At 41.9% G+C, this 24,087-nt stretch overlaps 1 protein-coding gene across 3 annotated transcripts in view; it reads right to left on the bottom strand.

Annotated features, from left to right (window-relative positions):
- Window positions 1-2,010: 2,010 nt before the first annotated feature.
- The window catches only part of SBNO1 (strawberry notch homolog 1), a 33,067-nt gene continuing 10,990 nt past the window's right edge, over window positions 2,011-24,087 (bottom strand). For all 3 annotated transcript variants that reach the window (XM_054996352.1, XM_054996351.1, XM_054996353.1), the window contains 23 exons: window positions 23,832-23,993; window positions 23,278-23,413; window positions 23,089-23,194; window positions 22,484-22,637; window positions 21,135-21,317; window positions 20,896-20,993; window positions 18,575-18,726; window positions 17,481-17,678; window positions 17,114-17,281; window positions 16,837-17,003; window positions 15,989-16,120; window positions 15,245-15,380; window positions 11,576-11,688; window positions 11,419-11,490; window positions 11,012-11,111; window positions 10,196-10,270; window positions 8,382-8,528; window positions 7,936-8,030; window positions 7,751-7,843; window positions 6,572-6,709; window positions 5,167-5,243; window positions 4,322-4,515; window positions 2,011-3,516 (listed from right to left, as the gene is read on the bottom strand). In XM_054996352.1, coding sequence (XP_054852327.1) covers window positions 3,374-3,516; window positions 4,322-4,515; window positions 5,167-5,243; window positions 6,572-6,709; window positions 7,751-7,843; window positions 7,936-8,030; window positions 8,382-8,528; window positions 10,196-10,270; window positions 11,012-11,111; window positions 11,419-11,490; window positions 11,576-11,688; window positions 15,245-15,380; window positions 15,989-16,120; window positions 16,837-17,003; window positions 17,114-17,281; window positions 17,481-17,678; window positions 18,575-18,726; window positions 20,896-20,993; window positions 21,135-21,317; window positions 22,484-22,637; window positions 23,089-23,194; window positions 23,278-23,413; window positions 23,832-23,993 — 3,039 coding nt within the window. In that variant the 3' untranslated portion in view covers window positions 2,011-3,373. The remainder of the gene's footprint in view (window positions 3,517-4,321; window positions 4,516-5,166; window positions 5,244-6,571; window positions 6,710-7,750; window positions 7,844-7,935; window positions 8,031-8,381; window positions 8,529-10,195; window positions 10,271-11,011; window positions 11,112-11,418; window positions 11,491-11,575; window positions 11,689-15,244; window positions 15,381-15,988; window positions 16,121-16,836; window positions 17,004-17,113; window positions 17,282-17,480; window positions 17,679-18,574; window positions 18,727-20,895; window positions 20,994-21,134; window positions 21,318-22,483; window positions 22,638-23,088; window positions 23,195-23,277; window positions 23,414-23,831; window positions 23,994-24,087) is intronic.

Genomic DNA, 24,087 nt, shown 5'->3' with positions numbered 1-24,087 from the left:
CCTAAAAACACCTTGGATCTGTTCTTTCTACTGCATCAAATGTTTCTTGATGTATTCCATATCTGTGCAAGTGGACTTATGCCGGGGTTAGTCAGGTGTTGCAACCACCCACCTGGTTTTCCCAGCCTCCATGCACTTCAGTTAGCTGAGAGTGCAGTGTTATTGGGTACCCCCCTTTCAATCCTCCCCCCACCCCCATTATTTTCAGCTCATCCCTTTCTGACAAGCCAGGGAATCTACATGTAGCTTTACATGCCCCAACTTCTCACTACCTTCCCTTCTGGGACCATAGCCTAGTCAACACACGCAGCAGACTGAAGCAGTAGAATGGATTTTACTTTTTTCAGGATGAAGATGGGGGATCACATTGCTGAATGCTTCGAGACACACACCTTGCAAATAGAAAGCTGGCACATCAGGGAATTGGGCTGTGCCAAACTACCATGGTAGTTTATCTGGAGTTTCCTTGAATAAGATGTTTAAAAATGCCACTTGTTACCTGCAACCTGCAGGCCCAGCTTAATTCTTCTACAGCCTATTGCATGCAAAAACAAGATCTACAAATCACTTGGGGAGGAGCTTGCTATCGAGGTCTAGATAGTGGCTTGCTAGGCCACAGCCACACTTTTAGTGTTATACTACCCCAGCTCCAAGTTTGGGAAGCAAAAGTAAAGTTAGAAGATCTTTGGGTATGTAAAGCTACATTGTAGCATTTGCTTTACGTCACCAGGTACTACTGTAGTGTTTTGTTTGATTTACAAGTCCTTAAGCAGCCACAAGACACGAACTTCATGATCTATGAATATGCATCAATGGCCAAATTAACTACTTATCCACATAATAGACCAATAGCCAAATTCTGGGGGAAATGGAAGGATTTCTTTGACTAAGGCAGAAATTAACATGAATTAAGGTAACTTAATATAAAGATAAGATGATAAAACATAACAACTGATTTATATACCACCCTTCAGGACAACTTAATGCCCACTCAGAGCAGTTTACAAAGTATATTATTATCCCCACAACAAACATCCTGTGAGGTGGGTGGGTCTGAGAGAGCTCCAGAGAGCTGTGACTAGCCTAAGGTCACCCAGCTGGCTTCAGGTGGAGGAGTGGGGAATGAAACCTGGCTCTTCTGATTAGGGTCCTGCCACTCTTAACCACTACACCAAACTGGTGGAGGAGTGGGGAATATAAACATTACATTTATAGTTTGTATAAAGAAGGGGAAGGAGAGCCATTATACAATTACATTTAGTTATGGCAAATTTTGAATGTATTTTTCTATTAGTTCTGCTGTAATTTTAAATGTCGTGCTTGTATAAGCCTTAAACTAATTCCAAATGTACAGTTTATGTTTGGATACATCTCAATTCAGTTTCAAATGTAGTGTCTGTATAATCTTTTATTATGCACTTTCTATTTTCATACCTTTTAAAAAACTGTATAGAAATTTTATTTAAAAGAAAAAAGACACAAACCTCGTGAAAAGGAGATTTCCTTCTCACTGAGCAGGAGATGAAAACTTCTACGGAACTGGGTTGCATTTAGGCAGGTGAGCAGCCAGCCAGCCACGGAGAAAAGCCACTTGGTTTTCTGTTCCTCAAAGTCAACATTTCTTTAATTCTAAAGAGTATACTTTCTGAATACTAGAGACACCCACTCATCCCCAGACTAATTTCAGGCAGAGATGCAACTGGCTGCCTGTTCTAGGAAGGAATGGCTGCATCATCTGCATCGTGAGCTGCTGAAGGGGGTCCTATCCAACCTACAGACATGGCAGAATTACCAGAACCTAGCAGAGACTGAACAGAAGGAAGCAAAGCCAGAGCAGTTATGCATGCAAAGATGCATGGGCCATGTCCCAAGCAGGTGATTTAAATAATTAAAACGTAATTTTTTGGTGGCAATTTCAGAATTTTTGGTATTAACATGCCTCATGATTCAAACGTGGAAATGTAACTACACATTAGTTTCAGTAAGTGACAAAACAGGACTCTATTTCTTGTTAGAACAATAGGATTTTTTAATTTGACACCTACAAGATTTTTGGTATCTTGCAGTTTCGTGGACAGGTTTATACAATCTCAAATTTTCAATAGTGCAACCTGTGCAAGCAAGAAATGACAAACATTGTCCTTCACTTTCTTATAAACATCTACTATTATAGGCAAAACAAAACTTACCCATATTATAGATAAGTGACTATTCACATTTTGTACATTTACAATTTTAACAGCTCCAGGATAAACTCTACAATGTCTTACAACATAAACAGTATTCAAGTTACAGGGGCAACAGAAAAAAACAGCACATACATCGGAACCCTTGCGTGCCCCATCCCCCCACCCATGTCTAATTTACAGCTCAAGTAAAGTACTCAGTAACAAAAAAAACCAACATAAAAATAGGACTCGTCATGTGAAATGGAAGTGAATTTGCACTTGAGTTACCAGAAACCTGGCTGGATGAAAGGAAACGTTTTAGGAGGGGGGGGGGAACCACAAAAAGAAAGAAATTAGGCTTTTTAAAAGCCATCCTTGCAGCACACATTAGGAACACCATTAATACATTAAAAAATGAACTTTTAAAAATTTAAGATGTTTGTTCACACACAAAAAAACAAGCTGCAGATTCAAATATATAACCTCAAGGAGAAAAGCATAAAAATCCAATAGCTGGGCAGACACTATTTGAATCGAAAAGCAACTCTTCAATGCCACTGCGAGATTGTCTCTCTCTCCCAGCTGACATCTGGTGCAAGACGCTGCTCATGCCCAATCAGAAGACATGCACAGCCGAAACAGAAACGGGGAACAAATCTGAACATGTGGTTTGCAAAACTTCTCGATTTCCATGCTTATTTTTTAAAAATAAATGTATTATTTTTGTAATTAGAGACCTCTGCGCGCGCACATACTTCCCCTGCCATTGTATATTCATTGTCTATACACGAACTGAAAATACATGCATCCGAGGACCTTTCCCGCAGCAATGGCACCGATGTACTTGCATTAAACCCTGAGCGCTGGATGACGAGGAGAATGGTGGACAGCTTGGCTGGGAACTTTCAAGCCTCTTCAAAAATAAAAGCTGTGATTTGTAGCTTGAGTGGGACAAAAACAATGTAAAAAACCAGGAAGCACTACAGAGAGCACAGAGAATAATAATTAAAAAAAAAGACACATGGACCTCTGTAAAGCAATGGTTGGCTTTCAGTTTGATCACCCTTCAAGGTGCCTCTTCACTTCTGCACAGTTCTAAGAGAATGATGGAACTGAAAGTTATTTCTTTGGAATCTGTCCCTGATATTTTTTAAAATGTGAATATGCCTTTACAAACGTTTTTCAAATACCAAAGACTCTTTTCCTCATGCGTTGTTGAAGTTGGTTATGCTCTGTGGGTGATGCTGCTGCCAGATCTGCTGCTGCTGCACCGCAAGCTGCTGAGACTGGTCGGAGGTCGACAGGAGATTTACAAGGGGAGACACGCAATTGGCAGGAATGATCAAGCCTGCAGTGAACGGGAGGGCAGGGTTTTATTTCACAGCATAAGAACGACAGCACCCCCCCCCCAACTCCGGGGCGTGGCAGGAGGAGGGCAAGCCCCTACACTGTACTGGAAGGAGGGGGGTGACAGTCTGGACAGTAAAGCCTGCTCTCACATGGCCCATTTGTGGTCTTCAGAAACAACAAAACACGCTTTCATGCAGGAGTCTCACAAGTTTGTACTGGGTCTCAAGAAATACTTGACTCTGCTTGACCCTTAAAGCCAGCATTTTCTCAATTATGCTCGCCAGAAATCTTTTGCCGTCAGGCCACTGTAATCTGTAATGGATAATGGTGGCACTCTGCATCAGATTCTACAACATACTTAAAAGCTGCCTCCAACAAACATCAAGAAGAGAAGTTCTTCTCGGATTTTTACCTGGCCTACCTGGAAGAACCATGCCTAGCTCATACTGAAATTCCAGAAGAGGTTTTGTTGTGAACTAGTTGCGGAGTTTTTCTGGACCTTTCCCAGAGAGACTCTAGGAGTTAATAAGCTTAGTCCCATCTGGAAAGGAAACACCTATTAACTGACCACTTGGTTTGGGTGTCATTCCACCAGCCTCCCTCCTCGGAGCTCCTCTTCCCTGAGCACCTTGTAGGTCTGCAGGAAGGGATTGTGTCTCATTTTCATTTAAGTACTATGCTTGCCACCAGCACTATGAACTGATTTCAGATGGATTCAGGCGGCTTTGGGAGATGAATTTATCTTGCTTTTCAGACAAAAAAATTAAGTAATTGCTTGTTGTATGATACGTGACAACACTCACCTACAATCCTCTGTCCATCCTCTGTCCTTAGGCGAACAATCTGCATTTTGACATTAGTGCCACTCACAGAGGCTAGAACTCCTTCCACCTTTGTCCAGACACTTAGGACTGAACCACAGAGGACATAATACGTCCGACAGCGCAAGCCCACTTCGCAAACCAGGCCTAGTCCTGCTTTCTTGCAGTTGCCTCTCCTGGAAGAAAGAGATTCAAGACAAAGCCCTTTAAGATTCTGTAAACTGCTACACCAATACCATACCCCATAAATCATATTTTTTGTTATCCTTTACAAAGAGGATGTGATTTTATGTAAATGTAAAAAAAACACACACACACAATTCTCTCTTCATATTAAAAAAAACCCAGTCTGGTTCCACATCTCAATCATTACATATAAACTTTAATACTGCTAATAGAAACGGCTTTTTTGAACATGAATAGCTGCTAACAGAAAACATGAATCTCTAGTGACTGATTCCTGCATGATTCTCTGGCAAGAGGAGAAAAAGTACTAGAATTTTCATTCAAGATGTTCTCTACACTGGAAAACGCAGTTCCATATGCCTCTATCTATACCTCACTCTACATCAAGATCATGCAACTGCCCCCAAAAGAAATCTGGGGTGGTTGCGTGTTTAAAGGAAGACGACAGAAAATCCTCCTCCAAAGTCTAGATAAAACTAGAACAATTCTCATGATACCTGTGCTGTGGTAAAAACCATCAAGGAAACATTTCTACCACTCTGCCCTCTAAAGAAACTCTTCAGAATATGCTATCATACAGGAAACTATGGACAGCCTCATTGGGGGACGGACGGAGTGTATTACAATATTTAAGAACTCACCAATAAGCATGGGTGCAAGTGTCTGCTGACGACGTGTACTGCTCTAGCCAGTGGGCCAAGGCATCTTCAGAAGGTACCTAGATAACAAATGAACAACCCAATTTATTAGAGCCAGGCTGTTTCTTGAGTTCTAAGACCAAAAATATACAGGAGCTGATACACAGGAGCAGCTTGCTGTGAATTAAACCAGAGGCAAACACATTTTAGTCTGCACATTGGAGATGACTATGTGTTAATTTTTGAATTGCTGCAACAGTTATTTGGACTCCTGAGAATTTACAAGTTACTTGCAGTGAGATTAACTGGCTATAGCTATAATCCTACGCACACTTTCTTGGGAGTTGCCTGGTTTCAACAGGATTTGCTTCCGGGTAAATATGGACAGAAGCAGGCAATTAAAACGCACACATTTTATAAAGTTATAGACCAAGACATGTTGGAGCAGACAGCTATGTTAATTTTTTTACTTTGTGCCCTTCTTCAGATGCTAATCCTCAGTATTTTTTAAAAGTGTGGACGGGCCACCCCTCCCCCAGAAGATGCATACAGAACACCACAGGTCACACAGCTCACTTAAGAAGTTGGGAAATTACACTGTTACAATTTTTGGCTACTATTTCTTGAACGAAAGAGATTACAATGAGTGCAACCATCAGGGTATACTCTGAAAAAACTAAGCCACCAGAATCAAACAGTTGTGCAGCAATTTGCCATTTAGAGTAATTCTTTCCTGAGATAAACTATTAAGCAAAAAAATACTTTAGAACAGCCACAGTGAATATGCAGCTTCAGTCTGTGTAGTTCCAGGCAAACCTTTCCGAATGGGGGAAAGAACCCATGCAAATAGAGGATGGGGAGCTCGCTCCATGGCCTGGGCTCACTGGAAGGTGACAAGAAGGGAGAGAGACTGCTATGGTTGCCCCTAACACACTCCGCAATCACACTCGGGTGTTCTCATCAATGCTGCTGGGTAAGATCAGTGCGTGGAACGGTCCTCTGCCTTGCATCTCACATGGCACAGAAATAGCCCGGCTGTGCAGAGGAGCCAGACAGGCTTCCCTGATCAAGCGCCCTTTGTCACATTCACACTTCACAGTTTTAAGGGAATACACTCAATATTCACACCTAGAAAAGGGTTATAAAGTCGCCTTTGGTCAAGAAAATTGGCTAGAGAATAGTCCAGATTAGAAGCCGAGGAGAGGGAAAGACTGGAAGAACCGTATGCACACACAATGCATAATAGTAAATATTCTGGCGCAATGATCGTTCAGTAGAATTCATGCACATCAACAGTATCTTAGAAACAAAATGCACAGGCGTAACATAAGCTAGTACTTTCAAGCCCCCTCGCGCTATAAATCACCACACATGCACATGAAGCTGAAACTGAATATAGAAAACTAACCTTTTTGTATTTTTTCTTTATTTCTGCATAGGTTTCCAATTTGAGCTGTTTCCCAGTATTTGGTCTGTGTATTAGAAAAAGCTTCTTTTTGGGATTCACCTCCTTCACAAGGATGGCCGTTTTCTTATTATTTCGTATCTGGAAAAAGGGAGAGACCCTTGTGTTTGCACCACTTGACAAGTTATAATGAATGGACCTGTTCTGCGAACATCACTTTCCCTGGAGGAAGACACAGGGGATGGCTCCTTGCACCAAAGGACAGCACCACCACCGCCACTAGCAGAATGGACCCAAGGGATTCAACTTAATATGCTGACAGGTTTGAGTAAGTTTTTTTTTAAAAAAAGAAAACAGACATGTTGATTCTGAGTTATGATCAGTGGGGAAGAAGCTAAGCAAGGAAAGCCTCTGGGACCATTTGCTGGGCCTAGAATTACTGGACTACCTTCTCCACTCGACAGCACCCAACTGTCAAAGAGACATGTAGAAGTAGGACACCCCAGGCTTGAATGTGCATCTGAAGGCAACTGTCTGAAAATGTTTCAGGTTCTCCCAGTTCAACCAACTTGAAGTGTGAAATTGTCTTGCTAATGTTTGTTATGCAACAAGCCTCCAAGGCCGTTCCATTCACACTCCAGCCTTCTAGTCTCCTTCAGTATCTTTTCTGGACAACCCCCACCCCCCCACCCCCCACGTGTGTTTCTAACTGCCAGGAAATTCATCATCTCTCCATATGTAATCTATCCCCATTAGCTCACTACGCAATCCCTTTCTACTCAATACTTACCACACTGCTGTTTTTAAAGAGGAACTACTTTACAAACCCTCAACCATAACTCAAATCAGCTTGGAATGTGAACTGGAAAGTGGCCTTAACCACAGATTCACTGGGCAGCATTAGGCAAGCCACCTTCTCTCACTTCAGTCACCTACCTACACAACATGGAAATAATCGTGCTGTGTAGCTGCAAGGATGATTTCAGATTATCTAAGTGGCATTCTTTTAATACTTGTAGTATGCTTAATTGTTTGACTAAGTTAGGACACAAAAGAAAATTTTAGGTTTGCGCTGAACTTAATATATTTAATGGCCAACAAAAAGGGACTTTCAAATAGCCACAATTCTGCTATAGAAAAAAAACAATTATCTGGAAGTTGACGCAGGAGACACCACCTCACCTGTAATGATAAATAGAACCCATCTTCTGGTCCAGTCTGCTCAGCCCAAATCTTAGTCGCTTCTTCCCAAGACATCCCCCTCTCCACGCTTATCTAGGATACACAAAAAATATTTAGTCATTTAAGAGCTTCTAGCACAGGCATGAATCACTTACTATTTTAATCAAGAAAACTGACAGACTTACAGTATACAATTCTACGTGTCCCGAGGTAGAATAGCCTGGTGTTAGAAACTTTTTAGCATCTGCTTTCCTCACTTTTTCATCTCCTGAACCTAGATCTGAAGTGGAGGGGAAAGAAGAGAGTCACAAGAGAAACAGCTTTACAGCAGCAGCCTCACATATCGCCATTTCAGCTATCAAGCCATCAGTATCAAATGGGAGAAGAAAGCAGCAATGAATAACCTACAGAGTAATTAGACCCTTAACAGTCAACAGAACTTTAACCGCTCAGCTCTTTTAAAACACAACACACCGGCAGCAGTATCCCAACAGTTCAGCTTTGTTTTGTTACTGGCTGAATCAGAAACACGAGGTACGTTGGTATTTATGCTCCTGTATTACTGGCAGCATAAGGAACTGAACTCCAAATGGGAGATGGCATACCAGACTACGGGAACTCCAGCACTCACCTAAAATGCCCATGTCGTATCTTCCGTTCTTTTTAGCATTCTGTATTACTCCATTAAGTGTGTCTGAGAAGTACTGAAACAGCGCATTCTGCTGATGCACTTCCATACCCAGAATCCGGTTTAGGAATTTCCCTATATTGTTGTAATCTTTAAAAAGAAAAGGAAAAGGAAATGTTAAGCTAGTAATGATAATGTTAGATTTATATACTGACTTTCAGGACAACTTAACGCCCACTCAGAGTGGTTTACAAAGTATGCTAGACCGAGGAAACATTATACTGAACAAAACACATTTTAATGTAAATGTAAATGCAGACTCAGAGGATATTCTTTAAGTACCACATTCTGGCCATGCACAGTGGTCTATTACCTGCAAATTACTTCAAGTTCAGAAGTTGTCTGTATCAGTGGGATGCCACCACCCTGACAACCTATACAGACCAAGAGCAGTAAGAAACCAGCCTACTCGGCACAGGTCTATCCCTGAGAGCACTTAGGCTGCAGCTCTGCTAGAGCACAGATACCCTCAGGGTATGGCAACGGGTACTGAACTCCCCTTTCCAAGAGTCTCAATTTCGTTTTAAAATAAAGAGCAAGTTCCTAAGGCAGTGGGAGCACAACAGCTGCTGACATAGAGGGTTGGTGAAACTGCAGTTCAACAACTTACAGAATACTTTGCACCCTCCCCCCAAAAGCCAAAATTATGAAAAAGTATATAAAAGAATATCACAAATTTGCTTGATTTACATAACTTATACACCACAGAAGTAGCTTTGTGAAGAATTACGTTCGCTTTGTTTGTTTTTTATTCGTTCTAGCCATTTCATGGCAATGAAGGCATGAATATATGGCTCTACCGAAACAGTGGCTGAGGGCTGCCCTTAATGCGCAGGGTGATGTGGAACACTGTTGCAGATGCTCTCCACTTCTTAAATATGTAAAACTTCTCTTACAGCAACGAGACAGCTCCACAGCACACTGCATTGTATCAGTCACACTACAGAGGCACAGATATGAGGATGGGGAAACTGATGGTGCTGTGCAGGCGGCAGCAGTCGACCCTTCATAGCACAGTTAGTTATTTTTAGTGTGTATTTCTTGTGTGCCATACTGTTCATTCTAAATCCAGAGTTCTTTCAGTTTCTCTCTCGAACAGGCATCTTGGCTACTTGTTACAGACAGCACAAGGTCTTCCTTATTGGTCACTATAAACCAATAGCTTGCCTGTTTCCTAATTGCACCAGGATATGCACACAACATCCCCTGCTTTTTCCAGCTATAAAAGCAATTGTACTCCACACACCCCTTCACTGAGTTAACATTCTCCAGGCTGTTTTATCTCAGCAGACTTCCCTCAAAGACCAGCAAGGACACACTGAACATCGGCATGTTTCAGACTTCTCTCCTATTTAGGTAGAAAGCTGGAAGGGGAAGCAAAACTGAGTATGCTCTCCCAGGGCCCCACTCAAAGAACAAGCACATTCGTATGGCAGGGTCTGTTTATGTTACAAACCCCCCAATTGGTTGTATTCTACTGCTCTCCTCAGCTTAGTAAGGTGTCGCCCTCTACTGGAGAAGGGTCTACAACAGAGCAGAAGAGCAGGATACAACCCATTATTTCTTTTGTAGTTTATGAGATGGTACATATGGAATAGGGAAAGGCCCTGGGTCCAGAGAAATGATTTGGACCCTGTTCCTATGCCCTGCAATCCCATCTTTGCTTTAATCTGCTTATATCTGGAGGCTTACAGAGTTTCCCTGTTGATAAAACATTAAACAAATCACATTCTAAGTTATAAATTAAAAGACAATACCTTTATCAAGTGTTAGAATCCCCGACCTATCTTCTACATTTATTAGACCGACACCTATTAATCCTTGTCGAACATCTAGAAGAATAAGAGAGATTATGAAGGATGTTGTACATTACATCCTTGTCCTTACAAGCTTACTCACCCAATTCAAGTAACAACTTAACGTGTAAGCTAAGTTTTACTAATGATTTATGACAATTTTATACAAAATTTCATTTTAGCATCTTTTAATTTTTTTATCTCGCTTCTACGTGCAGTGTTTAGGACTTCCATGATCATCCTGCAGATCTGTTCTGCTAACAGTAGTTCTTTCCAAGGGAAGGAATCATCATCTATGGAAATGTTCTAAAATTCAGCAGCTATATCTACCACCAAAAGGCCTGATGTTGCAGAATTCTTAATTGGGCAGCCTGAACAAAAACTATGGAGTTCACCTATTGAAAGAGAGCAAAGCAGATCATCTCAGATGCAACCACAGCCAAGATTTACTGCTTTGAGACCGGGAGGATCCTTGGCCAGTAACCTGGCATTTTGCCATGATGGTCAAAATTCACAAGGTAGGATTCAAAACTTTGGTTTAATCCCGACTTTTAAGGCAAGTGCTTTTCTGTGAAAGCAAAAGTATCTAAACTAGCTAGACACAAAAGAAAATGGAGTGGTATTTACGTAAGCTTGAGGATCAACCAGGTTTGTTCATACAGTAGCAAACCATACCTGAACCAAGCCAGAGTCAAGTAGGCAACTTATGTTCATTCTGTACTCCCGTTTATCAAAAATAATTCCCAATTAAGTGCTAATAAATGAATGTCTATTTACCTTTAAAAAATTCTCCTGGATAATCAGGAGGTGGAGACACTAACGGAGAATCCAAGTTTACAATGGACTTCATTACTATTTCCAATGCATTTCGTCCATACTGTTTCAAAAGAGGAAGAAAAAGCAATTGTGACAAATGAAATGCTTATGTCAACATAGTATCAACTTTTTCTTTCCTTCGAAGGCTGCGACAGTTGCCACTCTTTCAAACCCAGACTTTCTTCTACTGATAAAAATTTGAGTACAGGTAACTAGTTAAAGCCCTAGAGTCCACATCCCAACGGGCAGGGAAAAGCAAGCGTAATGAGGCAACTCTGCAAGGTAGGATGATGTAACAAGCTATTAATTCTCCAAAAACTAGTGGCAGAAGGGCAACATTTTAGTCAAAAGGACACTAAAACGCTTACCTTGTTGTCAAAGTTGAACCTGCTGAGGTCTCTTGTTTCTGTTGCTCGCCTATCTCCGTGAGTGAGAGCTCCCTATTAAGAAACAGCAGTTCAGTGACTAAGGCAGACAAGGCCCCAGTGCTTTCAAACACAAAGCTACATATCATGATCTTCTTACCAAGCTTTCCAGTCGTTTGGCCACAATAGAGGCAAACCTTTGCTCTCCTGCTAGCTCAGAAATTAGGAAGACGTACTCTGGGGCAGTAACTTGATTTGACCTGTGGGTTCGACCTGTGTTAAGCAGAAAATGTATTTTGGTCATTTAAGCAGATTCTAGCAGCTCTCCTAAGTCCAGGAGGACAGCAAAAATAGCTTAGGAGAGAGAAAGCATACACAACTTAGAAAACAAACATGTACGCATTAAACACTACATTTCTCTAGGCATCAGAAAACATGCATTTAAACTTTACATTTTAAGATTCAACCATGAGTTGCCCACCACTTAACAAAAATATTCCCAGTTTTTCTTTCTGGCGGTGGTCAAAGATATAATTTAGCCTGAGCTGCAGAGATGAGCTCAAGTTCTCCGAGACAAGCTTGCCAGACCTGTTCTTTGACCCTGTGAGAAAGTGGGCACTGGTGGAATCACACAGTACGCTGCACTGGACACAATTCAGGAGCTACACTGGACTGAAATTACTGTTCTATGTTGCGGCTTCATTTGGAATGTTGAGTGCAGTTCTGGTCACCGTAGCTCAAAAGGAGATAGATCAAGATGGGCAGCCATGTTAGTCTGTATCAATGGAAAAGATCGGTAGCAGCTAAAATTAGTGGTAGGGTATGTGCTTTCATGAGCCACAGTTCATGGTATCAGTATCTGAAGAAGTGAGCTGTGGCTCACGAAAGCTCATATCCTACCACTAATTTTGTTCGTCTTATAGGTGCTACTGGACTCTTGCTCTTTTCCATTGTATCTCAAAAGACACTGCAGAGCTGGAAAAAGTACAGAAAAGAGCATCTCAGATGATTAGGGGAGGTTGGAGTGGCTTTCTGATGAGAATCTCATCAGAAGCAGAATCTCAGCCGTGCAAAAAGAGATGCCATAAACAGCCTCCAAAATAATTCTGGCATCGTAACCAAGGAAGCTGACAAAGGTGGCGCAGTTGTCATCGTGGACAAACATAACTACATAAAAGAAGCAGAGAGACAACTCTCCAACACAACATTCTGTAAAACACTACCTTCTGACCCTACGGAGCAATACAGAAGAGAACTCAATAAAATATTAAAGACGCTCCCCAAGGACATACAAGAACGTATATATACGGACACACCCCAGGAACCACGACCAGGAACATTCTACCTACTACCCAAAATCCACAAACCAGGTGTCCCGGGACGCCCAATTGTTTCAGGAATTGGCACTATCACAGTAGGAGTCTCAGGATATATGGACTCTATCCTCAGGCCCTATGCCACCAGCACACCCAGCTATTTACAGGACACCACTGACTTCCTCAGGAAAATACAGTCCACTGACAACCTACCAGATGACACCATCCTAGCAACCATGGATGTGGAGGCTCTGTACACCATTATCCCACATGCAGATGGACTGCAAGCCATCAGGAATATTATCCCGGACAAAACCACAGCACACCTTGCCACTGAACTCTGCCACTTCGTACTCACTCACAATTACTTTGAATTTGGTGACAACTTATATCTACAGGTTAATGGCACAGCCATGGGCACATGCATAGCACCACAATGTGCTAACATATTCATGGCAGACTTGGAGCAACGCTTCCTCAGCTCCCATCCACTGAAATCACTCCTGTACTTAAGATTCTTGAATGACATCTTCATCATTTGGACCCATGGGAAGGAAGCCCTTGAGAGATTTCATCAGGACTTCAACAACTTTCACCCTATCAACCTGAGCCTGGACCACTCTACACAACAGGTACACTTCCTGGACACCACTGTACAACTACATAATGGACAGATAAATACCACCTTATACTGGAAACCCACTGACCGATACTCATATCTACATGCCTCCAACCACCACCCTAAACATACCACTCGGTTGATTGTCTACAGCCAAGCCTTACATTACAATCATATCTGCTCTAATGCTCTTGATCGGGACTCTCACTTAAGAGATTTACAACAAGCATTTTTGGGGCTACAGTACCCACCAAATGAAGTGAGGAAACAAATTGACAGGGCCAGACTAGTACCCAGAAACAGCCTGCTCCAGGACAAACCTAAAGGAACTAACAACAGAACACCACTGGTTGTCACCTATAGTTCCCAGCTCAAACCCATCCAATGTATCATCAGTGATCTACAACCAAACCTGGGAAATGATGCCTCTCTCTGACAAGCCCTGGGTGGAAGACGTCTCCTTACTTACAGACAGCCACCCAACTTCAAACAACTTCTCACTTACAACCATGAATTGGCTAGCAGAGTCACCAGCACAGGTACCAAACCCTGCAACAGACCCAGATGCCAGCTCTGCCCTCATATCTACCCAGGAAATACAATTACAGGACCCAATGGCGTCAACTACACTATCTCTGGCTCTTACAACTGCTCATCCTCCAATGTGATATATGCCCTCATGTGCCAACAATGTCCATCTGCTCTGTACATTGGACAAACCAGCCAACCTCTGCGCAAAAGAATAAATGGACACAAATCTGACATTAAAAATGGCAACATCCAGAAAACAGTGGGAGAACACTTCAGTCTACCAGGACATTCCATCAAGGACTTAAAAGTCACTAGTTCAACAGAAGCCTTTCAAAAACAAAATCCAACAGGAAGCTGCTGAATTGGAATTCATATGCAAATTTGATTCAGTCAGGCTTGGATTGAATAGGGACTATGAATGGTTATCTCATCAGAAGTAACTGATTTCATTATCAGAAGCCAACTGATCCCATTATCAGAAGCTACTGATTGCATCTACTCCCTCCTCCCCTCTCCACCAATATATCTGACCTGTTTCTTCTTACCCTCCACGCATCTGACAAAGAGAACTGTGATTCTCGAAAGCTTATGCTACAGTAAAGTTGGTTAGTCTTAAAGGTGCTATTGGACTCTTTTTGATTTTGCTACTACAGACTAACACGGTTAACTCCTCTGGATCTCTTTCTGATGAGGAAAGCCTAGGAAGTCTGGGACTCTCCAGTTTAGAAACAGACGGGGGGGGGGGGCGCGGGGGCGGGGAGGAGGACATGACAGAGGTTGATAAAATTATGTATGGAGAAGAAGAAAACTTTTTTCTCCTTCTCCCACAATACTAGAACTTGGAGGAATACAGTGAAGTGGATGAGCAGTAGATTCAGGGTTTAAAAAAAAGACAGACTGCTTTATTCCAAGTTATTAAAAAGTGGAATTAACTGCCAGAGGATGTAGAGATGACCACAGGCTTTAAAGGGAGATGAGACAGATTTGTGGAGGATAAGTCTATCACTGGCTGCTAAACATGGTGACTAAAGGGAACTTCCAAATTCAGAGGCAGTGAACGTGTGATGTGAATACTAGTGCCAGGAGGCAACATCAGGAGGCGGCTTTGGCCTCTATGCTCTATTGCTTGCACTCCAGAAAAACTGGCTGACCATAGTGTGAGACAAGACGCTGGACTAATGAACCACTGGTCTGATCCAGTGGGGCTTCTCTTACGGTTTTAAGAAACAGGGTACTTAGGACTGTTTTGTTAAAGCTATCTTTTACTGCCAATACTAGAAACCAGCTGTCTTCTACTGCCAATATTGGAGACCAACAAATGCCCAGCCTAATTTCCAAACTGAATTAAGTTCAAACTGCTCACCAAATTGCTGAATTGCCCTATCTGCACTCCATGGCAACTCCAAGGTCATGTGCACCCTTCGCCTCTGGTTTTTGGCTCGGCGATCTGCTTGTAATGAAATGCCCGAGCTGGCTGCTTCTGAGATGATGGCAATATTCTTTTTAGGACAAGAGAAGGAAGAAAAATACAGGGAGCATTTAGCAATACTTGTAAACTTGGATTTCCAAAGGACATTGTCCTGGGCATCCGTAAGAGAGTTTTTGGGTTGACAAAAACAAACACTTATACACAGAGTCACTTGGCAAGCAAGGAACAACTGCCAAGCATAAGCCACCTTTTCCTTGACAACTCAGGCATGAAGCAGCTTGAGATTCCTTTTTACGTTATCCCACAAATTCCTCCTGCAAATGCAGACATTTTGCATTCAGCCCCACTGCAAGGAGAATAAAAGTGGCCATGGCATGGGATGTTCAGAAGGCCCTGTCTTGCAAATGCAGTTTCTTTACTACAAAATAAGGAGAACAAGCTTGCTACAGAGGAAGCACACTCACTTGTCCTTCAGTATTTATCAGAGTCTTAGCAGACATTTACATATGAGGTTTCTAAGCAAGAGCTACATCACACTACTCCAATTTTGGCTTTTTAAAAAACAACGCATTGAGCAACTATGTCCTCTTTTTGAAATGAAGTATTTAAGGATACCACGTCCTGCAGATCTACTTTAGAAGAACATTTACATAGACTCAAAGCACTGGAAATTGTCACCTTATCTCCATCCATGAATCTCTGCTTCTCTGTAATATTCAGGATTTCCACAGGCACATCAAGCTCAGACCGTGATTCGTAAGAGATGCTGCCATCATCGTTGCTCACAACTCTCCCTTTGCGACCTGTCATCTTTGGAGACATAGCATATTTTGGTTTGCCAGATAATAGCCTGGGGCTCCCATGAAGAAGAACCAAATATGGTGTATTCTTATGAGTGCTTAGGAGCAAACTTCATCCTCTTATCCCTCATCTTATGCAAGACAATAGTAGCAGATAGACAAGTCTGTGCATTTGTCAACTGCTCACTGAGGCAGTCCCCTCTCATCCCCCAAGAGCAATCAGATAGCAAACTGTAAGATCGCATATAAGATTTAAAATTTAATCACGGCATTTTAACCCCCTTTTTCAGCCCTAAAAAGTTTGTACGTGGGGGTGGGGTTGCTATCCACAGCTGACTTGCATGTTCTATGGCCTCTGGTTTCCTAAGGCAAGGATGACCAAAGCACCATTTGTGTGATGGATCCAGATTAGATACTTGTATCAGGCCCTCTAGCAACCCTTCCAAATCAGTGGGCTATAAAGTGGTTGTTAGCAGTTGGAAGAAACTCGGAAGTGGTAGGTGCCCCTTAACACAGAGGCCCTCACTTCTAGGCAGTGCAACAGCCCAGTCACTCCTGAAAAGGACGGTCATCAAGCAAAGGGTATTGTTAGCCCCAGAATACGGTGTGGATGACAGAGTGGTCCCTGAGCTCTGAAGATGGCCACTCCCGTGCAAAGGGATTTGTCCATGTTTGACTGCAGCGGCAAGACGAATATACACTCTAGTTGATGATTTCAGCACCCACCTCTGCCACATTTTCAGGACCACCCAATTCATCTATAAGCTCATCCAGCGTGTTAGGAGGAAGGTCTTCGGATAGTTTTTCCAGTTTATCAAGCAGTTCTTTTTTCATCTGCTGAGCTCTTTCAACAGCATCCTGACTGGTGATGTAGCTGTTTGAATTACTATTGGCTGGAGATGACAAAAAAAAAAAAGTTAGCTCAAAAGCCTGAAAGTATTATTTTCACTGACAAAGAACATTCTGTGTATAAAACCCAATTTACGAGTTCCATTAACCGTACCAGATGTATTAGTAGTTGATGAGGTAACAACCGTGGAAGAGAGAGAACTTGGTCGTTTGGATCCCAGACCTGACGCTAGTAAGGCACTCTGAATAGAATCTGGGTCTATGCTTTTCTTTTTCTTCTTCTCCTTGTTTTTCTTGTGCTCTTTTCTAATTAACCAGGGGTCTGCAGACAAAAGAAAATACTGAAGCACCGAGCTAAATTTGGCAAAACTTCTCATGCACCTGCACTGTTACGCAGGTAAAACTTGCACAGAACTGATCAAGAAAGGAGGGCTGCGACACGCAGCATCAATAGGCACGTTTAAAGCAACTTAAAAGAAAACACAGGGCTCGTTACAAGCAGGGGCCCCACGTTGCCTCACCATCTTCATCATCCTCGCTAGACTCATCCCTAAATGGATTGAAGTCGTCGTCATCCCCAGAGCTTAAAAACTTGGAGCTCTCGTTGTCGCTTTCATCGTTGTCCGAGATGTCTGACTCGCTGTAACTTTCATCAGAACTGCTCCCTGCCAATCCGCCAGTTTTACGGGCTTTCTTGGCTTCCCTGGTTATTTCTTCACCTGTTTCATGAAAAGAAAATGTACATTATCGCCACAGCCTCTTTATGGTTTATTAGCAAAGTCCTTTGTAGCTGTTTAAACATTAGCAAATGATAGGACGTGGTAGCCCCTCAATGTTGTAACTGAGGAAATATTGATTCCTTACCGCCACAGTGCAAAACTTTGCAAATGTGGATTGCAATACCATTGTGGAAAGGTTAAAGGAACTTAAGGCCATAATCCCAAGTCTTGCTGAACTCAGGAATTTACTATTGAGTAGACCTGCTTAGAATTGCATACAGCTTAATTACCTCAGGTTGGTAGCACTGCACTGTTTAGAGATTTTTCAATTTTGGGAAGTGGAACAAGGTCTGCAGTGCATGCCCAAAGAAGCTCAATCTAAAAGTGGATATAATTCTATGAAGACTGAGCAACACTGTTGTCACATGGAATAATAACCAATAGTCTGTACCTGAAAAAGGAACCAGCCCTATATTGTGGAAATGAGTAGCACACAGTCTTATTACCTTCCCCCTGCAGGCTGAAAACTGTCATACCATGCAATAAGGGTGCCCTAATGCATTGGCCTATTGCTTGAATTTCACCTCCTCTGATGTGTAAGCCCATTTTGGGGACACAGAACCATCAAGCAGGTTAGCAGTTCCACAGTATGGATAAATGCAAGATAGGAATTGACCCTGTGTATAAAATCAGTATTATTCAGGATAAGTTTCTTGAGTGGCTCTCAATGCCAAGAATTCCTGCTCTGAACAACTGCTTACCATTCTTACCATGCATACTTAACTCAGCTTATTAGTCAACTGCTTTTCCTAAGAATTTCTTCTAAGTGCTATAAAGGAAACAGTTGCATCAGGACAGCTCTGTGCTTTCAGAACACAACTTCGAAGTCTTCTTACCTTTGCGTTTCTTTACTTTGTCCTCCTTGCAAGGACTGTCCCTAGGCGAGTTGTTATTACTTTGAGCAGACAAATCTATTCCCAGTAAACTGAACAGCTTCTTTCGGTCAGGTGCTGGGAAATGCTTCTCAATGAGAGACTGAAACACCCCTCTGCAAAATGAAAAGGGAGAGTTTTGTTTTTGACGAAGTGGCAGTCAAGAAACAACCCACAAGACCTTTTCCCCAAGCATTTCTAAGGAGCACCATCACTCAAGTTCTAGCTTCAGAAAGATCTGAATTACTTCTGAATCTTGACATCCTTTAGATTTTTAACAGTTTGCTGCCTTGTATCTGATCCAACAAACTGTGGTTTGAGTTTGCTCTACAATACAGAATTCTTAACAGTGCTGGCTGAAGTTCTAGCTCACGAGGCAAGTGCAAACTGTAGGTTTCCCAGCTCAAATGTAATGCTAATTTGTAATGTGCCGTAAGAGTGGAAGCAACTAATTAGCTCACTGTGTTGGGGGGGGGGCAGGGGGCAGTGAGATCATGCAAGTGTCCCACAAGTTCCTTCAAGGCTCATGAACACAACAGCAAAACATGGTCATATTTGAACCATAAGTGCAAATAACTGAGAAGCAAAGATTGTTGTCCCTACTTTCATCAGAAATTTTAAAAGGCACAGGACCGGCCTATGCCATGAGAAATGGAGTACTGTATTATGGTGAAAAACACAACAGGCCAATACCTAACAGATGATGGTCCCTAGAAGTTCATGACAAAGATGTTCCACAAACTGCACTCACCATCCTTCCATGCTTCTAAGCTGATGTCAAACTACTGCTTTTGATCTCTTCATCTCTTAGAGAGATGAAGAAAGACCTCAGTAACAAACTTCATTTCTTATGCGGTATGCAATTTCTATTGATCGCGGTAAGACCAGTGACAGATATTATGGAGGTGTTACGCAAAAGCGGGGGTTATAGAAAAACCCTTTCCCCTAGTAACGTGTCTCTAAAATATCACCCTGAGTAATGCATTTCAAGGGGAAAAATGCTTAATAAATATTTATCATGTATCTTTGTGGGTGCAGGCAGGAGGAACTGATAAAAAATAACCTCTGGTATACCGTTTGTCACGTGCCTTGAGAACTCTATGGGGTTGCCATAAATTGGCAGGACTTGTGATGACAATTTATACACAATAAAGTCAGAGAGGTTTCTTGTGGCTGCCATACAGAATTATAGAGCTGCAGAAACACGAAGACAAACTCAGGAAATATTCCTCCCAATTTGTTCCACCAAGCAGGGATTTGAACAATATTTTATCCTTTTATAGATTTGAAAATGTTTGTCAGTCTGACTAAATATATGAGCCTGGTACGGAACTCAGCATGGTATATGAACTGTCATTTGACTGTGGAAATTACTCTATTAACTGACACAGAACCGAAGTGGATGGGGCTGCAGCTCAGTATTAAAACATCTTTGCCTGCAGAAGGGTTCCAGGTTCAATCCCCTGCATCTCCAGTTAAAGGGAACAGGAAATAAGTGACAGACCTGAAACCCTGGAGAGCTTTTGCCAGTCAAAGCAGACACTACTAACCTTGACAGACCAATAGTTCAACTTAATATATGGCAGCTTCATTGTCCATGGGACAACAGGGCTTAAGTATGCTGTTCTCCTGAACCGTCTTGGTGATAATTTTGGCTGAAGGATACTATGGAAGACCCAATGGACTACCCAATGGACCACCCATGCTTTGACTTCTTTGACATACAACTTCAAGGAAGGGCTTCTGATCACTTGCACTGAATATTCATGTATGAACCCCAACGTAAGACATGCAGGTCTTACAGCTGAACAGCCCATCACTGTGTCCTACTAATGCATTATTCAATGAACAAATGCAACATGGCCTCTGCAGAGAAGTTACCCAGCATTTGAGTGCTCACACCAACACCGGTTTCAAGCTCTTTTTAAAGGCTTCTTTACACGAAGCTCAGTTTGGAGGCATTAACCACCTCCACACTCACTTAAGATCCAGAAATGCTACAGCTCCTAGCCCCCAAAGCACGGAAAGTCTTAAATGAAGCCTTCATGCAGTGAGGTCTCACAGATCTATCTCATTAATGGTGGTGCTTGCCCAGGTTCCTCGTGCCAGGGGAAGTGCCGTCATAAGGGACCCAGCACATTAACTCTCCCTTCCTGGTGTGCTCTTTTGCCATTTTTAGGTCTGAAGCCAGAGGGCAGGACCTGCCTTGATTTTTTTTTTTACTGAACCATACAGTGCTATAGCAATTGCTACCCCACAATTTGTGCAATGCCGAGTCATCTTACTTAGCTGTGGACACAAAGTCATTCAGTTCACCGCCGCCTTCCTCCAGGGCTTCCAATGTTCTTGCTTCCCCAGTGGACTGCAGCCCAATAACAACACACTGGGGAGATAAATGGATTTACAATATTGAGTATTTTCCTAATATACAGATCATGCATTTTACCCACACTTAAACATCATTCCTACCCTCCTGTTTTTCTATGGCAATTCTAAGGAGAAGATGCTTTTGAGTGAAACTTACCTTGCCGTTCTTTATCTCTTCCCGAGCCAGCTGCACCACCCTTTTAACTTTTGATGCTATGCAGAGATATTTGAAGAATCTCTGATGAGCCGACCAAAACTGACCCCACATTGATTTCTTCATTCGCTGTTCAGCATCAATGAGGTCAGCAGCTTGCTGGAATTTCTCTCTGGCGCTAACCCACTGGAAACAAACAAGCACTTCTCTGTAAGCTCTCAGAGCATTACTAAATGAGACAAACTCACCTAAAGCAACATTACTACCACTGCTAGAATTTAAAAAATAGAAACAAGCCTCAGATATTTGGATGTTAGGTGTATGGTTTATTCCAGGGGCTTTCTATCTTCAGGGAACTCTGGAACATGCCCTGAAGGGCAGTGGCTCTCAAACTTTTCAAGAGGAAGCCACTTCTGAAGCAATGTCACGCTTCCTTTGCTCCAAAGGAGCACACCACAAACTCATGTTAGTTAACAATGAACAAGTTTATTTTTCAAGTTCAAAATTTTATTAAAATAGCACCACAGAGCAACAAGCCGCATTTTACAGCCGCTCTGCACATTATGCAGAGGCAAACTCAGGCGTGCCATCAAGTGCCTCAAAGTCTTCCTTCAGCATGCGACCCACTGTTTGAGAACCACTGCCATGGGTCACACATGCAGGCTGGGCCTACTGGGGGGCCCTGAACTGGGAGTTCACTTTACAACACTGCACGATGAGTCGGATCCCATGAATCCATTCCACTAACTGTGTCACTCCCACCAGTCACCCCATAGCAAGAAGCCTTCCCGATTCAAGAGGCTTGTGAAGATAAACGTGTCTTATACAGCACTGGAGTAGCTTTAATACTTTTAAACTCAATTTGAAGACTCCATCATGGTGTTCTAGACGTTCATATGAGGATTAATACTCAGGACGCTATAAGTCAAACCACAGCTACCTCTTACGGGCAATTTGGACAGGATACTGAATTTGTCGTTGAAGGCAATTTTGTAGTAACCGATTTACATCCCACCTCAGAAGTGCTCAAATAAATTCTTTCAGGCTGTGTTCTGATTTATATTTTTTGTCCTACGCTTGATTTGTTTAACTTCTTATTTTTGCAACTGTTTTGATATTGTTATTTTACTGGTTATTAGAGTATTCATTGTTAGACACTGCCTTGAGAGCACTTTGCTAAGAGTTAGGTATAAATATTTTAGACAAGACGACAAAAATTGGTTTTACAAAGAAATAGCTGTATATCTGCATTACCAGCAGGCTAAAAAACTTCATGCATGCAAACTACAAATTGGACACTGCGGAGATTAAATGCCTTGCCACATGAAATGCCATGTATTAAGTATACTTACCAATTTCACAGATTTGTTATACATTTTTACATAGTGCTGAGAAAGGTGAACTTCATCGATTTTGAAGGTCACACCTGAAAAGCTCAGCTGCCTTGCTATGTACATTCCTCTTAGCTTCATATCCATAGCAACTATTTCCATGGCACCCACACCTCTGAAGACAAAAACAGGATAAATCAAGGTAATTTTTTAACCATGAAGGCTGTTTTAATACAAGCAGATCTTGGCACATTAGGAACACTTCACATAAGCTTTAAGTTTTTGCAAATAATTTATGTATGCTTGTAGCCATCACCCTAAAGCTGCACAGCGATATGATCACAGACCAAATCTGAAACATCTTGTTTTTGAAACCTGAGGTGGAAATCTTTTCAAAAGTCATTTAATAAATTAAGAGAAGCGGCTTTTTTCTGAGCCAGACAACTGGTCCACCTTGCCCAAGTCTGTCTACTTTAAGGTCTCAGGCAGCCTTCCCAGGCTTGCTGCCCATGATCCTTTCGTCCAAAGATGCCAATGACTGAATCTAACACCACCTGTATGTGTAATGTGTTCTCTATCATAGTGCTGTGAAAATTACTGAACTAGCAGGAGATTCAAGATCGTACCTTCTTTCAACAGCTTGAATAAAGTCACTGAACTCCCGAAATGGGGTTCCTTCACCCCATATCCCAAGACGGTTCATATATGCCATATTGCGAGGCTCAGATGCACCTAAAACCAAACAGTCACAATAATTATAAATACCAGCAAAAAAAGCTAAATATCTAGTAGTGCAAATATCTAGTAGTACGTACCTGTGGCACTAGCATAAACAACTCTGGCCTTTGGAAGTTTATTCTGCAGCTCTAAAACAGCCAAGCCTGTCTTGGTTGGTTTTGAAGAGCCAACAGGACAAAGATTTTTAGCTTTGTGACATTCATCAAATACAATCTGAATATACTGTTAAAGAAAAGGCATCCCATCCCAACATTCATAGTTCTATGTTGTTTATGCTGGCAGCTAACATGTATAACCGTTCATGATTTAGTAAGGCTTGTTTATGTCAGGTGCTATTCTTATAAATACATAGTTTTGCTATATTTAAAAGCATTACAGAGAGGCACCCATTCCAAGATTCTGATAAGCAAGGGATCTGTGTATTTAATACAGCTACGTTCTGCTATTTCCACCTAATGTTTCCAAATGACATAATACTATAAAGAGAAGCAAAGGTCTAAGAACATTTGGCCTCATTTAAAAATTAGTAAAGCATGAACTCTTAAGTGAGGCTCAGCACCCAATTTAACACAGCACACAACTTGTGAGAAGAGTTCATTACTGCACCAAGCTAGGCTTAATGAAAAGATACAACTCCATCGAAGTCATCTCCACACCAGTGAAGTAGCTGCTTAAGTCTAGTTTTATATTTGCCACCAGACTGACTTTCTCCAATAAGAGAAGAGTACGTTGCAAATATGACACCTTTCTTCACACTTCCATTATGTTTTGAAGAAATTTTTCCATATTTGAACTAAAATAAAAACAAGAATAATTAGTGCAAAGGACATCCTGATAACTGGCACAACTTAATAGGTATTAGAATTAAACCGTTTCTGAACTTGTAA

This window comes from Eublepharis macularius, chromosome 13, assembly GCF_028583425.1.
Source record: "Eublepharis macularius isolate TG4126 chromosome 13, MPM_Emac_v1.0, whole genome shotgun sequence".
NCBI classification, from domain to species: Eukaryota; Metazoa; Chordata; class Lepidosauria; order Squamata; family Eublepharidae; genus Eublepharis; species Eublepharis macularius.
This window is presented reverse-complemented; position numbering and strand designations above follow the sequence as displayed.